The sequence below is a fragment of the Zalophus californianus genome, chromosome 1, assembly GCF_009762305.2.
Source record: "Zalophus californianus isolate mZalCal1 chromosome 1, mZalCal1.pri.v2, whole genome shotgun sequence".
Lineage (NCBI taxonomy): Eukaryota > Metazoa > Chordata > Mammalia > Carnivora > Otariidae > Zalophus > Zalophus californianus.
In genome coordinates, this window is record NC_045595.1 from 212,262,455 (window position 1) to 212,280,610 (window position 18,156).

General features: G+C 48.1%; 1 protein-coding gene across 4 annotated transcripts in view; it reads left to right on the forward strand.

The window, feature by feature from the left end:
• Positions 1-1,254: 1,254 nt before the first annotated feature.
• The window catches only part of ABCG1 (ATP binding cassette subfamily G member 1), a 69,424-nt gene continuing 52,522 nt past the window's right edge, over positions 1,255-18,156 (forward strand). For 2 of the 4 annotated variants that reach the window (XM_027584788.2, XM_027584789.2), the window contains exon 1: positions 15,400-15,547. In XM_027584788.2, the coding sequence (XP_027440589.1) occupies positions 15,506-15,547 (42 nt within the window). In that variant the 5' untranslated portion in view covers positions 15,400-15,505. Of the gene's footprint in view, positions 1,320-2,052; positions 2,115-15,399; positions 15,548-18,156 lie in introns of those variants that run through there. The other 2 variants (XM_027584790.2, XM_027584791.2) reach the window with 2 other exon arrangements.

Here is an 18,156-nt window from a genome sequence, read left to right on the forward strand (position 1 = left end):
TCATCAGTAGCAGAAAGGAAAAGCAAACTGCAGAGGGAGGAACTGTGGGTACACACCACAGCATGGACGAGTTTCAGGAACATAATGTTGAGCGGAAGAATCCAGACAGGAAGAAGGACATACTGTATGCCAGTTACATGAGTATCAAGAATAAACAAAACTAATCTATGGTGATTGAAGCCAGAGGAGTGCTTATCTTTAGAGGCGGGGATGGGTTGGGATCGGGCACGAGGAACATTTCCCATGGTGGAAAGGTTCTAGATGGAAATGTTCTATATCATGATCTGGGTGGTGAATATACAAGTGTATAGATATGTAAAATTTGCCAAGCCTTATGTTACAATTTTTGTGCTTTACTTTAAAGAAGAAAAAGAATCCTTCTTACAGGGGAAAAAAAAAATATATTGCAATCTCTGGAGCCAGACTTGACTGTTTTGGATCTGAGATTGGATATTTTCTTGCTGTGTGACCTCAGGCAACTTACATAGCCTCTCTGTGCCTGAATTCCCCATTGTGGATAATAATAGTGTCTGGCTCATGGAGTTGTGATGAGGATTAAATGAATTAATGGCTATAACATTCAGAGCACAATTCTGGAACCCACCATTGCCTCCAAGGCTATCAGTTTCTGTTATCAGGTGATGGCTAATCTCCCCTAACCCTGTGAGGTCTCAGATGCTCCAACAGCTCACTTTGCCCCCACTTTGCAGCAACATTCGCTGGCCAGGGCTGTTGTGATATGAGGTTAGTGAAGTTATTCTAGCCCTCCCACTAGGAAATACTCCGTTTATCCTTAACGATTACCCTAGAGGCCCTGATGCTTTTTAGTCTTGGCTGTAATTATTTTTAATGTGTGTTACAAAAAAAAATAAATAAATTCCAGTGTTCACAAATGTGAAATCTATCATCTGACCAAAAGTGGGAAATAAGTAGATTTCACACTTGGCCAATCTGTGGACAGACAGGTAGTGGGTGCTATTTTATGCCAGTAACCTTGGAGGGAGCAGACTGACCTTCAGTAACCTCACATGCTTCCTGTTTGCTCCAGAAACAGTGACACCGGCCATATTATTACACATATGATTGCATTATGCCTATTTTACAACCATTTGTCTTGTATGTGCATAGAGCAGAAACTGAAATCATTGTTTGTGGTTTGGGGGTTTTCACATGTTTGCAGTGATGAAAATTGAAATTCTGTCCTACATAGGCAGGGGCTACTTCCCTTTATTAATTGCAGAATAAATACATCTCACTGCAGAAAGGTCTGTTTCCCAGCAGAAGGGCTCCTTGGGAAGTGTTTACATCTAAGCTTGTGGGTAAGTCACTGACAAAGTGCTCTTTCGTAAAAAAAATTTTTTCTCAATATAAATGTATAGAGTAAATGTTTTAACTAGTTGCAGGTCAAAGAAAATATGTCATGTGTGTTAGTATAGGCACAAACAATAATTTATCATTTGAGCCGTGATGTAAAGTGTGTCTGATTTAAATCAGTCAGTCCGCAAATACTGGGGAGTCAACTAGGAGGCAGGTACCTGCTGGATGTTGGGGCTCAGTGAGAATGAACCAGAGCCTCCCTGTGTCCTCTGGGCCCACAGACCAGTGAGGGAAACACAACTGATCTGTAAATCGGGATGGGTTGCCTCTCTATGAAAAGTAAGATGCCTTAATTTTTTTCCCCCAGTTTTGTTGAGAAAGAATTAACATATAACATTGTACTAGTCCCAAGGTGTACAATATAATGATTTGATAGTGTTTACATCACAAAATAATCACCACAATAAGCTTAGTTAACACCCATCACCTCACGTAGTTATAATTTTTTTCTTGTGATGAGAACTTTTAAGATTTCTTCTCTTAGCAATTTTCAGATACACAATACGGGTAATGTGCACCATGCTGTATATTATGTTCTCCAGGACGTATTTATCTTGGAACTACAAGTTTTAACCTTTGGACCACCATATTGATGCCTTCACAATGGATATTGAAATGTTGTCACTCTGAGCTCTGAGGCCCTTTGTCCACTTATCCATCCATTTTTCCTTGTAGAACGTCCCACGCAGAACGGGTCATCACAGGAGGAAAAGAAGAGTAAGCCATTTGGGAAGATGGTGAGCAATGGCAACCCTGGGGGAGGGTCAGGGGAAGGTCGTGGTCTCAGAACCTGGAAGGCATGTTAGATGCACACAAGCCTCCTGCTCTTCCCTCTTCTTGGCTCCAGGCGCCGTAACTACCCCATCTTACTCAGTCACCACGGTACTCTTAGTATTCCCATTTTACTGATGAAGACTGAGGCTTTGAGAGGGGAGGACCAGCCGGGCACCACAGATGGCTGATGATGGGGCCGGCATCCCATCCATCACTGCCTTTGCAGGTGCCTGGACACTTGAGCCTGCACACCAGGAATTCTAGTAAGGAGGAAGAGCATCATCCCATCCATCCTCACCTTCTCAAGTCGACAATGAACAGTCACAAATGCTTCCTTGTCCAGCAGCCCACTGTGTGGTCCCGAGTGACCTGGTACTCTCTGGTTTCATGCCCTCTCCCTATACATCCCCCAAACTCCGCCACTTACTTCCTCACTCCCCAAAGTCCATGGGATGTCCACTCGGTGCTACAAGTTGGCCCGAGGCCACCTCATCTGGAGTGGCCTCACTCAGGATTGCCCTGTGACTTAAAAAAAAAATTAACCTTTGAATTTTGAGATAACTGAACATAGAGAGATCCTGTGTGCCCTTGACCTAGCTCCCCTCTTGGTCACATCTTGCAAAACGAGTACAACATCACATCCAGGATGTTGATACTGAAGTCCAGATGCAGAATGCCATGCACACGAGGCTCCCTCCTGCCACTCTGCAATAGCCCCCCTCTCTTTCTTTCCACTCCATCCCCTCCTTGACCCCTGGCCATCACAAATCTGTCCCCATTTGTGTTATTTTGTCATTTCAAGAATATCACATGAATGGAGTTGTATGGTCTAACCTCTTCAGATTGGCTTTTTCCAGGAGAATTCTCTGGAGATCCATCCAGGTTGTTGGGTGTTGAATAGTTCATTACTTTGTATTGCTGAGTAGTGTTCCATAATGTAGACCACAGTTTCACTGTTTCCCTGTTGACAGACATCTGGGTTGTTTGTAGTTTCTGGCTAATCACAGACAAACTGCTGTGAACCTTTGTGTGTTAATTTTTGTCTCAATGTGAGTTTTAATTTCTCTGGGACAAATGTCCAGGAGTGCAATTGTTGAAAGTTGAGGAAATTGCCCTCTATTTCTATTTTTCTGACTTTTTTTACAACCATGAATAGGTGTTCACTTTTGTCAAGTGCTTTGTCCATATCAATTGGCATGATTATGTGATTTTTCTTCTTCAGTCTGTTAATATGGTGTACTACGTTGATGTGCAAATATTGAACCAGACTTTCATGCTTGGGATAAACCCCACTTGGACGTAGTGTATCATTTTAAATGTGCATTGCTGAATTCTGTTTGCTACTATTTTGTTAGTGATTTTCGCATTTATATTTATGAGAGATTTTGACCTGTAGTTTTTTAAAAAATATTATCTTTGTCTGATACCAGGGTAATTAATACTAGCTAAATAAAATGAATTGCAAAGTGTTCCCTCCTTTTCTATTTCTGGATGAGATTATAGAGAGTTGATGTGAATTCTTTTTTTTTTTTTTTAGATTTTATTTATTTAGTTGACAGAAAGAGAGCAAGAAAGGGAACGCAAGCAGGGGGAGTGGGAGAGGGAGAAGCAGGCTTCCCGCTGAGCAGGGAGCCCGATGTGGAGCTGGATCCCAGGACCCTGGGATCATGACCTGAGCTGAAGGCAGATGCTTAACGACTGAGCCACCCAGGCGCCCGATGTGAATTCTTTAAACACTTGGTAGAATTCTCCAGGCAAGCTGTCTGGGCCTGGACAGTTCCCTCTCTTCCTCCCTCCCTCCCTCCCTCCCTCCCTGCCTTCCTTCCTGCCTTCTTTTTCTCTCTCAGTTTTAAAATGATGAATTCAGTTTCCTTCATAGTTATAGGGCTCTTCAAATAACCTATTTTATATTCAGTGAGTTGTTGTAGTTTGTGCTTTTTGAGGAATTCATTAATTTCATCTAAATTGTCAAATTCAGAGGTGCAGAATTGTTTGTAGTGTTGCCTTATTGTCCTTTGGATGTCTGTGGGGTCTGTAATGATATCTCCTGCTTCACCTCTAATATTGGTAATTTGTGTCTTTCGTGTTTTTTCTTTGTCAGACCTGCTGGAGGTTTTTCAATTTTATTCATCTTTTCTAAATGATCGGTCAGGCTTTGTGTTTCACTGACTTTCTTTATTTTTAATTTATATGCTTTTAGCATTATAAATTTCTGCTCCACATTGATGTAGCTCTCACGCGTGTACTTTCATTTTAATTCAGTTCACTGTACTTTGTTTGCCATTAAGATCCCCTCTTGGATTCATGGATTATTTAGAAGTGTGTTGTTTAGATTCCAGGTTTTTGGAGATTTTCCTGTTATCTTTCTTTTACTGATTTCTAGTTTGATTCCATTTGGGTCAGAGAACACACTCTGCATAATTTCAGTTCTTTTAAATTTATTGAGGTTTGTTTTATGGCCCAGGATATGATCTATGTTAGTACATGTTCCATGAACATTTGAGAAGAACGTGTATTCTCCTGTCATTGGCTGGAGTCGGGTGTTCTAAATACTAATTGGATCCTGTTGGTCAGTCATGCCGTTGGGTTCTATATCCTTGCTAAGTTTTCTGTCTAGTTGTTCTAGTGGTTGTTGAGAGAGGAGATGAAGTCTCCAGTTGTAATTGTGAATTTATCTATCTCTCTTTTCAGTTCTATTAAGTTTTGCTTCACATAGTTTGTAGTTCTGTTGTTTGGTTCATTTACATTTAATGTAAGTATTAACATGTTGGGCTTAAGTGTGTATTTTATTTTTTTATTTTTCGTGTTCTCTGGTTTTTCTTTTCCTGTTTTCTTTTTCCTGCCTTCCTAGGAGTCACTTGAACATTTTTTAGAATTGCTTTTTTTTTAAAGATTTATTTATTTATTTTGAGAGAGTGAGAATGAGAGAGAGAGAGAGAGAGTACATGAGAGGGGGGAGGGCTAGAGGGAGAAGCAGACTCCCTGCTGAGCAGGGAGCCTGATGCGGGACTCCATCCTGGGATTCCAGGATCATGACCTGAGCCGAAGGCAGTCGCTTAACCAACTGAGCCACCCAGGCACCCTAGAATTGCTTTTTGACTTCTCTATGTTTTTGAGAGTATCTCTTCGTATTGCTTTTTCAGTGGTTTCTCTAGGTATTACATTACATAGTGTCTTTTAGTATCATAGTTTTTATAAGTTACCGTGTCATGTGCATCCCTTTATATCTCTTTACCCTCCTCTGTTTATAATATAATTGTCTTAAATATTTACTCCACACATATTTAATATTCAGACAATATTACAATTTTTGCTTTAACAATCAAACACAATTTGAAAAACTCAAGAGCAGAAGGAAAGGTTTATTTTGTTTACTCATGTTTTTACTTACGGTGCTCTTTCTCTTTTTTGATACATAATATTTCCTTCTTTTACCATTTTCTTTTTCTAAAATTTTTTGTTCTTTTACCATTTTCTTTATGTTTTAGAGAACTTCCTTAAGCCATTCTTTTAGGGTAGGTCTATTGGTAACACATTTTCTTAAATTTATCTTAATTTCCCTTTCATTCCTGGATATTTTTTCTGGATATAAGGATCCTGGTTGATAGTTCTTTTCTTTCAGCAAGTGAAAAGTGTTGTGCCAATTCTTTCTGACCACTATTGTTTTCAGTGAGAAATCTGCTGTAATTTGAATTGCTTTTTCTTTCCAGGTAAGATATCGTGTGTCTTTCACTGCCTTCAGGATCTCTCCTTTGCCTTTAGTATCAGAAGTTTGACTATGGTGTGTCTTATTGTAGATTTCTTTGGATTTACTCTCTTTGGAGTTACTCAACTTCTTGAATCTTTTGAATTTGGAGGTTTCTGTCTTTTGCCAAATTTGGGAAGTTTTTAGCCATTATTTCTTTGAGTATTTTCTTTTTTTAAAAGATTTTCTTTTTTTTATAAGAGAGAGAGAGCGTGCATGAGTAGGGGGAGGAGCAGAGGAGGGGGGAGAGAGAGAATCGCAAACAGACTCTGCACTGAGCATGGAGCCTGTCCCAGGGCTCAATCTCATGACTCCAAGATCACGGCCTGAGCCAAAACCAAAGGTCAGATGCCCAACTGACTGAGCCACCCAGACACCCCTCTTTGAGAATTTTGAAACTCCAACCACCCTTCTGGAACTATAAATTTTCCATTAGATCTTCTGTTATGGTCCCATATGTCCCTCAGCTTCTGCTCATTTCTTGCACAGCCTATTTTCCCTCTGTGTCCAGACTGGGTAATTTCTGTTGTTCTATTTTCCAGTTCTTCTGTTGTTTCCCTTCTCCTCTCCATTCTGCTGCTGAGCCCGTCTACTGAGTTTTCCAATTTGGGCATCATATTTTTCAGTTCTAAAATTCTGTTTTATTTTTTATGTCTTTTATTCCTCTGCTGAGACTTTCTGTCTTTTCATTGGTTTCAAGTGTGTTCATAATTGTTCACTGAAGCATTTTGATGATGGCTGCTTTTAAATCTTTGTTAGGTAATTGTAACATTTTTGTCATCTTGGTGTTAGCATCTACTGATTGCTTTTTTTGTGAATTTCTTGGTTCTTGGATAATGAAAGACTTCTGATGGAAACCTAAATATTTTTGGTATTAGGAGACTTTGGATCTCATTTAAGCTTTCTGGTTTAGCTGGCTTCCTCTGACATCACTCAGGTAGGAGAAGTGGGAGGGCACTCCCTCATTACTGCCAGGTGAGGGTAGAAGTCCAGGCTCCCTGCTCAGTCTTTGCTGACATCCAAGGGAGGAGCTCCTCATTACTGCCGGAAGGGTTGGCCACCATTCACACCTCCCTGGCCGGGAGAAGTAGACCTTATTATTGCTCCCCACATGATCTCCACTGACACCATGATTTGGGGAGAGAGTACTGTCCTTGTTAACACTGTGTGGTGGTGAAAGTCTTGAATCTACTGGATCTCCTCTGCCACCACTCCAGTGAGGAAAGGAGGAGCTCCTCATTATTGCCTGGTGGGGATGGTCTCAGCCTCTGTATATGGCCTTCTCTGACACCATTTTGATGAGGGGTGGGGCAGTTTTGGGTGCTTACAGCCTGAGGAGCATGGAAACCTAGGCTCCCCACTCACCTTTATTAGTGTAGGTGGGGTGTGGTGTTTGACTGGTAGAGCAGCAGTTGTCTAAAAAATGTCTATATTTCTAGGATGCCCCTTTTCTGTTCTTTTGGCCAGAGAGAGTAGCTTCTTGTTGGGGCTTGCTTTATTTGTGCCCATGAGCATTTCCACGTTCTTGGTTTCTTCACATGAAAATCTGGGATATATGAGGCACAAAGAAAACCCAGAGACCTCACTGCAGTGTGGTTCTTGGGTCCCAATGTCCCTGGGCCATCTGCCTTGTGCTCTCCACCTTTCAGGGTCGCCTCATGTGCTTTGTACAATGTCCAGAGCTTTTAGTGGTGCTCAGGTGGGGGGGATAGAGAAAAGTATATCTACTCTGTCTCCCCACTAGCCTGCCTGTGATTTTTAACAGATTGAATGTGGGGCTTCTTCAGATCTCTGTCCCTATTGGAAAGAGCTGTGATGCTCAAGTGAAAGAGGTGCTCAGCAGGAGTCAGGAAACCTGGGGCTTTTCAAACCTCATGGAACCTCAATCTCCTTATTTCCAAGTTGCAGGATCAGGATCATTTACTGAGATAATTTCTGAGGTTAATTTCCTTACTTTAGCTAATTTCCCCTCCCCTTCTTTAAAGAGTAGCCAAGTCTTTTTTTTTTTAATTAAATTGTTTTTCTTTGCCTTAAGGACTTTGAGTTGCAGGGTCCTGCCCAGAAGTTTCTAAACTTGCAGAAGATAATTTCTCCAACCCAATTTTTGCTTTTAAAAGCTCAAATTCAAGTAGGTGATTGCCCAGGGCTTCCTGGGAGGTAGGAGAAGGGGAGTTGGTGACCTGGAGGAGAGAGGCAGGAGGCTCAGGAACAACATCTCAGGCCTGGGGAAGGGGAGGGGTAGGGTTTGCATCTCACAGGAGAGCTCAGGTGTCCCAGGGAGGCAAGAGGGCTTCAGGGCACTGAGCACACAGGACTTGAGCTGTGGTCTTTGGAGCCAGGAGACTAGATCTGTGCCCGAGTGGGCAGGGAATGGAGGCACTGCCTTCCAGGGACCAGGGGAAGATTATTTGACTGCTAAGGAAAGTAAAATGTGGCCTGCTCTGTATCTGGGGCTGGGGTGTCAGATTCTCGTGTGATCCAGTGATGGCATCTGCCCTCCTAACCTGCGGGGGCGTCCTGAGTGTCCCATGGGATAATGCATGGTTCAACACTTTCCAAAACATTGCAGGTTGTTCAATATAACTCATGATGCTTATCAAGCACCTACTCTGGCTAGATGCCATGCTAAGAATGATGTCAGAGTCAAAGAACTATTCCGGAGTCACGGGGATTTATGATCTCCTGAGGGAGATAAGGCAAGTGCCCAGGTGAACAGAGACCAAGACAACAAAGGATTATGGGGTTGACCTGTAAAATATTTGTGAGGATTTCCCCATAAATTGGCTTAGGGGCCCTGACTTTTTTTTTTTTATTTTTAATTAACATATAATGTGTTATTTGTTTCAGGGGTATAGGTCTGTGATTCATCGGTCTTACACAATACACAGCACTCACCATAGCACATGCCCTCCCCAATGCCCATCCCCCAGCCACCCCATCCCTCCCACCCCCCACCACTCCAGCAAGCCTCAGTTTGTTTCCTGGGATTAAGAGTCTCTTATGGTTTGTCTCCCTTTCTGGTTTTGTCTTGTTTCATTTTTCCCTCGCTTCCCCTATGATCTTCTGTCTTGTTTCTCAAAATCCTCATATCAGTGAGATCATATGATACTTGTCTTTCTCTGATTGACTTATTTTGCTTAGCATAACACCCTCTAGTTCCATCCACGTCATTGCAAATGGCAAGATTTCATTTTTTGATGGCTGCATAATATTCCATTGTGTGTGTGTGTGTGTGTGTGTGTGTGTGTGTGTGTGTGTGTGTGTGTGTATACACACCACATCTTTATCCATTCATCTGTTGATGGACATCTAGGCTCTTTCCATAGTATGACTATTGTAGACGTTGCTGCTATGAACATTGGGGTGCACGTGAGGAGCCCTGACTTTTAACAGCCTGTTTGTCCTAATCAGGATTTTTAGGCAGCAAGCGACGGAAACCTAATTTGTGCTAGTTCAAGGTCAGAGGGAGAGTACCGGTTCTCATAATGAGGATAACCAACATGTGTGTATAAGACACACACTATGAGCCAGACGTGATTATTACAAATTTGACTCATTCAATCCTCCCAACCGTCCTGAGGTGGGCACGGCTGTCAGTCACTTTATAGCTGTGGTCATGGAGGCACTGAGAGGCATGAACTTGTTCAAGGTGTCCAGTGCTTCCCGCCATGCCGTGCAGCCTCTGCGCCTCGTGGTTTCCCTTCCCAGCTGGCCAGTCTCTGCAGGCAGGGAAGGCGGCCGCCGTATGAGGCTGTCAGCCCCCAAAGGGAAAGAAACCCTCTCCTTCTCAGGGCCCTGGCAAGTCCCAGGGAGAACTCTGATGCCCCCCCTGGGCTGGTAAATCCTCTCCAGAACAAATGCAGTGGCCTTGGGGCTGGAATGTTCTGACTGGTTCCGGGTGGGGGTTGCATTCTAGGACTGATCACATGCCGTTAGGGCAGAGCAGCTCTGCAGAGGAAAAGTGGGGTGCACACGAGCTACCAGTCTTTTCCCAACTGGGCCCTTGAATGGGGGTGGTGGGAGGCTTTTGTTTCTGTGTGGAAGGAGAACCCTGGTAATTTTCCAGTGTCTGTCTTTGAGACTTCTGTCCTGGTCTTCAGCTCTGAAGGTCATTTCATTGCCAAATGTTATTTCCTCTTTCTTCATTTGTGGAAATTATTTCCTAGAACTTTCTTGCCACTCTCTGTTCTGTGCTAATGGAAGAAAACGGGAATAATCTGCAACGCTTACTTTTTCCTAACTTAGCTTATGAATATTTGCTTGCATTTTTCTTTCCCTGAAAACATCCCGCATTAACCTCATCTTTCCATCTTCTAGTGCTCCCCCTCTTCCTAGTTCTACTCTGCGTGCACTTGCGGCCCCTCCTCTGCCCTCACCTCCCGGAAGGTGAGGAGGGAGGGGCCCCCTTTGGAGCCGGGCCAGAGGATGCAATGTGGGGACATCTGGACCCTGGCGACAGAACATGACAGGAGGCGGGAGGGCCAGCAAAACAGGAATCCAGCAAACCGTGGGGGTGAAAACAATGTTTCTTTAAAATGAACCAGCCTACAGAGGGTTCCCCCTTGGTACTCATACCCAGGCTCAGGCTGCCACTCTCCCTGATACACTGTGTCCGCTGCCCTTTCCCATCCCAACGACAAGGGCTGGGACACGGTTTTCCTCTGCACTTACTCCTACCTCTTAATATTCTTTCTTTCTTCCTTCCCTCCCCACCCCTCCTGCCTTGGCTGTCTTTCTCATTCTCTCTCACTCGTCCAAATTCTTCTTTTCTCTCCCTCATTCTTTCTCTCTCTTCCTTTTTTAAAGGGGAGGTGTTGGCTTTTAGGTAAACAGAGGTAGAAAAGGCCCAGGGGCCCTAATTCTTTGTTAACATGACAGAGAAAAGATCAGAGGAGCCAAGTCAGGGGCCATGACCAAAGGTAGGTCTCTAGCCCAGCCTAGGGCAAGTTTCCCACAGGGACGCCTCCAGGAATGTGCACCTGCTGAATGGTCGTAGGTGTGGGGATACAACAGCGGTGGGATTCATCCCTCCTGGCCCAGCTCCAGGAGTCTCTGTCACGTCTCCCACCTCTGTCTGCTAAGAGAAGGGATGAGCCCCTTTCCCTGCTGCCTGGTGCAGTACCAACATTTTGCTTTTCTCTGTCTAAAAACATCTACCTTCAGAACCAGGGCTTTGGGTTGTAAAAAGCAAGCCAGCAACCAAGCAAACCCCTCCCTATACCATCCCCTCCAGAACCGAGTTTCCTTGAGGCTTTGGGAAAAGCAGTCTCACAAACCCTCGCGCATTGTCACTGTGCAGCCCTTGATGTGGTAGGAGGGGGGCTGGGGGCGGGGCGGGGGGCCAGCCTTCTTTAGTTCTTTGTTTTCCTCCATGAAATGCTGATATATCAAATGAGGGAGATGTTCCCCTGGTGGAATATGGGCAGGGTGGGCACTTTTCCACACTGGGGGTTTGGCGGGTGCTGGAAGCAGCCTGAAGGATTGGCTCCAAAAGGGACAGGGTCACTGAAGACCAGGAGGCCCCTGTGTCCCCACTTTGCCTCCCCCTAAACTACACGGCAAGGGCTCCTGCAGCTTTAGGGAAAGAATGACCCCTAAAGTGTGTTAAGCTCACAGAACGAGTTAGAAAAATACCCAGTCTAGATGAGAACCTCAGCTTTTGGATGTGGTGATTCTTTCGGGCAGGGTTTTCTCCATTTTGCTCCCTGCCACACCACCCCATGTTCCAATGTGGAGATCAGCTTTGGGCAGAGCAGGCAATCTTTTTTTTTTTTTCTTTAATTTAAAGATTTATTTATTTATTTGAGAGAGAGAGAGGGCGCACCTGTGAGTGGGGGGAGAGGCAGACGGAGAGGGAGGGAGAGAATCTCAAGCACACTCCGTGTTGAGCTCAGAGCCCAACACGGGGCTTGTTCCCAGGACCCCGAGATCGTGACCTGAGCCGAAACCAAGAGTTGGATGTCCAACAGCCTGAGCCGCCTGGGAGCCCCCAGAGCAGGCAATCTCTGAGTGTACGCTGAATGTGGGGTGAAAGTCACAGGTCCTGGAAAATGAAGTTCAGGTTGGTGTAGCTCTGTAGTTGAGCAGAAGAAAGTCAGCCAATGGGGTCCACCTTAGTTAATTCAGAGCCAGCCACCCTGTAATCAAAGAAGGCTCAAGGTCAAAATTGTCGAAAGCCAAATCACCAAAATATGAAGAAGACTGTATTAATAAAGAATATATTCATTAGATTTCTTCCCAGCCAGCTGGGAGCGGGGAGGCTGGGAAGCCATGGGGTGCCCCCGGAGGGTTCTCTGGAGGGATCTCGTGTTTGGGACCTGCAGGGGTAAGGTAATCCATGATGCCAAGCCAGCCTTACCCCCTTGTGGCCGGCTCTGCGCAGGAGTTTCACCCAGATCAGTCCCCAGGTCCATGGTGAGCCCATCTGGATGTCTGAACTCCCTGTGCCCCCCCTTGCCCCCTCTTCAGTGGACACCAAGAGCAGAACCCTTGCACCAAAGACGGGGTGCTCGGGGTGCCCCCATCTCCCTGCCATTTCCCAGCCTCAGTGGCTGGACATCTGGCAGAGATAAATTGGGCAGTCCTTAAAATGGAATTTGGGGGATAAAGTGCAAACCAGGCACCTGGAATGACATAATTATAAGGAAAGCGAATTCAGTCCCCGGTGGTGGAGTCCACTGACCTGCTTGTCCCTGGGATATCAGGTGGCCGGGAAGATTGTCTTTACCAGCAGTCTGAGTGGAGCCTGGGGACACTGGCTCCTCAGCGGGAGGAAGGAGAGTCTTGAATAGGTGGCCAGTGATGCACCCCAAGTTTCACAAGGGACACTGAGTCAATGGAACCCATGCAGAGAAAGGTAAGCAGGAAGAAGGGGCACAGTCTAAGAAGCAATATTGGGAGGAGGGGGGATGCCCAGGGGAGCTTGATCCAGAGAAGTGAAAGTCTAGAGAGAAATATGGCACCTTGGTTGAATAACTCAAGGCCTACTGTGGGGGGGACGGGCTGCCCGGCTCCGCGACTTGGCGTCTTAGCAGAAATCTCCACTGGGTTTGGGGTCTGGACTGGACAGTCCTGTGATGAGCTCCTCTTGTGTTTGCCTGCTTGGCACATCCACTTCTGCTCAGAGTACCCCCAAATGGCCTTGTGAGGCACCCTGTCCCAATCTTTCTGGATGGTTCCAGTGGGGCTACTCTTCTCTTTGGCCTCTTTGGCCCAGCTAATCAGTGTTTGGCACCCCCCCAAACTGGGGTACAGTGACTGGCTGCTGGCTGATGGGATGCAAGCCTGAAGCTGCTGGGGGGGGGGGCTTTACAGAGACAGTCTTGCTGAGGGGGAAGCCAGCAGATGGAAAGTAGAGGCATGGAAAGAGCTAGAGACCAAGAGCTGAGGATACAGTATGGGTCCTTGGTGTTGGCAGGCTTGAAACCAGCACACCCCGAACCTTTCTGTCACCTAAGACTATGCATTATCTTTAGCGTAAGCCAGTTGGGATTGGGTTTCTGTTACTTACAACCAACAGTCCCGATACAAATGTCACAGATCCGACTTATTCTACTGTTCGCTTATTCCTTGACTTGGCACAAGAAGGATGATACCAGTAAGGATTGGGATCAGCTTGCTTGCTAGTGCCATGCATGGCGGAAAGTGCTAGACATGCACTATTTCCCACATGACTGAGAGTCTTATTACCCAGCCTACAGATGTATAAGTGAGGACTCTTTCAGTGCCTGTCATGGAAAAGCCAGCAGCTCACACCGTGCCAAAAAGGACTCACTTTCCCATTGTCTTCCATCTCTGGCTTCACACTCAGGGTCTACACACTGTCCCCTGGGCTGTCCCCAGAAGCCCGGCAAGCATCGCCTTACACCTCTAGTTCCTGACCAACTGTTGCTATAAATCACATGATACAGAACAGAGGGCAGGGCCGGGAGGTTTCCAGAGGAACTTCTGCACTCATCCATAGGCGTGAGGAGAGTGGACAGTGGACAGAAAATAGAGGCCAGCGCCACAAGGCTACGATGTCACATCGCCTGCCCTGACCACATACCTGGGCAGTGTCCAGCCAGATGCTCGTGGGGAAATCCTCCTCTCCTGAGTTTCATGTCTTCCTCTTACTGCTTCTTGTCTTGTCCTTCCTGTCCTGGAGCAGGTGGTGGGCTGCAGGACCAGCCACCAACCCGGGGCCCCAGAAGCAGGCACCTTTGTCTCTGCCTTTTGGCCTCATCTCTCCCCAGGAGGTTTGTGGATTTGAATCCTCTTTCCAGAACATTTGGAGTTTTTTGGCTTCCCTGTTCACTCATTTAAGGCACCACACAGCCTGCTGGGCTGGGCATGCTGAGTGGCTCCTGAAAATACAGTGGTCATGTTTCCTTCTTCTCAGCCAAAGATAGAAGAGAGGTAACGCATTGATCTTCGGGTGAAACTATTCAGACAAAAGCAAGGCCCTCCTCCCCCTGAACTCGACATCATACCCCCTTTCCCTCCTTTGGGTTGAGAGGAGAATTTGGCTATGGTTGTCAGACCTCTGGGTGTGAAGTCCACCTGCCAGGTGTGCTGGAGGTGAGGAAAGATGCATTCCTACCTGCAGTCCCAACATGCAAACCACTGAACAAAAGCATTAGCCTCTGAGATTGGGAGTGAGAATGTCTTGTCACCATGGTTACCAGGAAATGGTCCCACTTATATATAATAAGGGCTTTAGAAGACCCCAGGCCATCTGATATTCCAGTCTGGTGCCACAATGAGATGGTGTCTGGAGGGCCATCTCTTACGCAGTTACCCTGAACACAGCGGTGGGTCAGGTATTGAGCCAGGCACTGGAAACAAGGCTTTTTTTTATTGGGGGGGGGGGTGGGCAGGGGCAGGACAGAGGCCTGGGCACCTTAACCAAGCGCCCCTTTGTTACCCAGCATTTAGACCTGCATCTGGCTACAACAGTGGTGCAGGAATGAGTGTGTTTGCACTGTCTCAGTGTGGGGGGGATCACCCCAGATACGGATCTCTAGTTGGAGGGGGAGGGCCGGCGTTGGAGAGGCCATGTCTTCTTTAGTCCTCACGCTCCTGCCTGGCAGAAAGGTACCCAACAACGAGAAAAGAAGAGACCCCCCCTTCCCTTCCAGCCTCCCTGACGCCCCCTCTGGCCCCATCCACACAGCCACGCCGGTTTGGAGGGGCGGTCCTTGGGGGAGACTCCACTGTGCGTCGGGCGCTCGGGGCCGCTGGTCCATCCCCGTCGAGTTTCTGGGCGCGGGGGCTCCGAGGCTGGGGAGCACCCGCAGCACCTGCCAGGACCCCGCGGGCGGCCAGGGCAGCGGGGACTCCCGCGAGCTAGCCTGCCGCCCCCCCTCAGGAGCAAAACAAGAGCACGCGCACCTGCCGGCTCCGCCCCGCCCCGCGCGCCGGCCAATCGCGGGGCGTGGGCGGGGCGTGGGCGGAGCCGGCGGGGCGGGGCGGGGCGGGGCCAGAGCCCCGGCGGCTGCCCGAGCCGGAGCCCGAGCGGGGCGCAGCAGCCCAGCCTGGAGCGAGCGCAGCCTCGTGCCCGCCGCCCGTGCCCGCCGCCGCCGCCGCCCGTGCCCGCCGCCCGCCGCCCGTGCCCGCCGCCCCCGGGGCATGGCCTGTCTGATGGCAGCTTTCTCGGTCGGCACCGCCATGGTGAGTGAGCGCATCCTTCGCCCCCGGGGCTTGCTTCTATTTTCCAGGAGAGCCAGAAACGCACAAAGACCCACACCCTCACTCTGACAGCCGCCCCTGGGTCCCCGGGGAGAAGCCCGGCTCCCATTGCCCCCCCGCCCTGGCCACCTGGCGCCTCGGGATGCCCCTTGCCCCCGCAGGGGACGTGGGGCACGCGGAGGGGCCAGGAGTGTGCGGGAGGCGGCCAGCAGCCCCACAAGTGCACCGATGGCCCCACCTCGGCCCCTTCTGGGTAGGGGCCTGGGGCGTGGGTTCCTGAGCGCACTGGGGAGGGTGGCAGCCTGGGCCCTAGGGAAGGAGGCGGGGGAGGGGGGGGTTCCTCTCTGCCGGCGCGCGCGGCCCGGGCTTGGGGATCCGGCACTTCTCGCGCCACCCTCCGGAGCGCCGGGCACGATCTGGGGGAACAAAAGAGGGAGCTGCTCCCCGAGAACCAGAGCCTGCGCTGCCCCTGGCGCTCCCCGGGTACAACCTCTCCCGGACCTGCTCGGGAGGGGGCGGTGGATTCCGGGGAGGCAGCCCAGGGGCGAGCCTGGATACCTGCAGGCCACCTTTTCTGCACCCTGGACAGAGAGCAGGGTGGGGACAGGAAGGCGGATCTCTCGTTCCCGAGGGTGCCAGCTCCGTAGAGGGACCACCAGGCGCCGGCCGATTCAGCGCTAGACGCAGTGACATCAAGAGCTAGTCCCAGGGGTGGTCCAAAGTCTCCTTTTGCTCCTTTATAAGAGCTCCTTAAACTCACATTAGGGAAAAAACAAAAACAACAAAACAACAAACTAACCATCGACCCATCCATCCTAGGGCCTTTTATTTTTATGCCTAGCACACCGACATTGCAGTTAGGTACTTACAGACTAGATTTCGGGTCATCTAAAGTACAAATAGAAAGTATTCCGTATTTCACCCCACCTCGCCCTCCCTTTCCACCACTCTCTCTATCATCTTTCTGTGGATTTACTATCCTGCTAATTACTCCCCATAGGCTGTAAGCCCACAGTGCACGGCACGCGCAGGGTTTCACCCCCCACCCCTCGCCTTATTTCATTTTTAGCATCCTGTATTTGAAGTCAGCAGGGCTCAGCAGGATTTGACCGACAGTTACCTCTTGCCTTGAGCCCAAGAAAAAAAAAAGCGTAGCTGGCTGTCTGCGCATGCTCTCTCTTACAACTGCATCCTATGCCTCCAAACAGGTTACTGTAGAATACATACCGAGCGTCGCCAGCTCATTATATAATGATTTTGTGTAAACCGATAGAATGGGGCCGCAGACATGTTTAGGATGTTGGTGGAGCAGGGGCCGGTGGCAGGGGGACTCAGCGACCAGGTCCCCTCTCTGGGCATGCCCTGCCTTCAGTACTTGGTTTCTCATGGATGAGGGGGGTTGGAAACACAGGGAAGGCAGCCCCTGCTCCTGACAGTTGCTTTTATCTGGATGAATGTTTGGGTAATGCTTGGCCATTCTTCCTTTTACATTTGTCCATCTCTTTGGGATTCCTAAATCATGTCGATAATGGAAAATTCAGGAGATTCTTATTGTTAGCTGTAGGTGAGGCATGTTTCCGATCTTTTAGATGCCGCGTAACTCCTGAAGTCATTTCAAAGCTGCAAAAGTGGTTTATACATGTGGAAAAATAATGAAATCGAAATGTTTTAAGGTATAGATGTTTTTATGTCAGGATTTTTTAATGTTATGTTATAGTCTGATGCAGACCCAGAACTCCAGTGTTCTGAGCTCACGTGGAGACACTAACAGCTGGGCTCATTTTTTTCAGGGAACATTGTTTTGTTTGAAAAATCATTCTCCTCCTCAAAAATCTTGTACTTTTTTTTTTTTTTTAGTTTAAAAAATTCTACCCCGGGGTGCCTGGGTGGCTTAGTCGGTAAGAGTCTGCCTTAGGCTCGGGTCACGAACCCAGGGTCCTCGGATCGAGCCCCACCTTGGGCTCCCTGCTCCGCAGGAAGCCTGCTTCTCCCTCTCCCACTCCCCCTGCTTGTGTTGCCTCTCTCACTGTCTCTCTCTGTCGAATAAATAAATAAAAATCTTTTTTAAAAAAATAAATAAATAATTCTACCCAAGTCATAAACAAAGAGCCCTTGAGAGAACCCCAGGATCCTGAGCTCTTCCCTCACCCCCTGCTCTGGGGTCCCACCTGGGACTGACTGTGCCAGGTGTGAGTCTGGAAAAGCTGACTTGGAGGATGGACGAAACACCTGGCCCTGAGCGGGCTGGGAGGGGCAGGCACGAGGTCCCAACAGGATGGTGGTATTCGGGGCTGTTTGAAGTGGGGTTTGGCGATGATGAGGTCAGCAGTCTAAGTGACCACACAAGTAATACCTGCCTTTTGCTTAGTTAAGGGTATGACGTTTGGATTATTTTCCCCACGGCAGTGGCCTTGAGGATTCTTAGCTAGCGTTATCCTCTTAGGTGGCCAGGGTACCTGGGAGGGATCTGCCCTCCAGTTGAAGGGTCCACTGCTCTAGGTGGGCACCAAGCCCAGCAGCGGCACATGGGAGAGAGAACTGAGAGAGAAGTGTGTACCAGGGCCTGCTGCCTGTGCCTTTCTCTTCCTTTA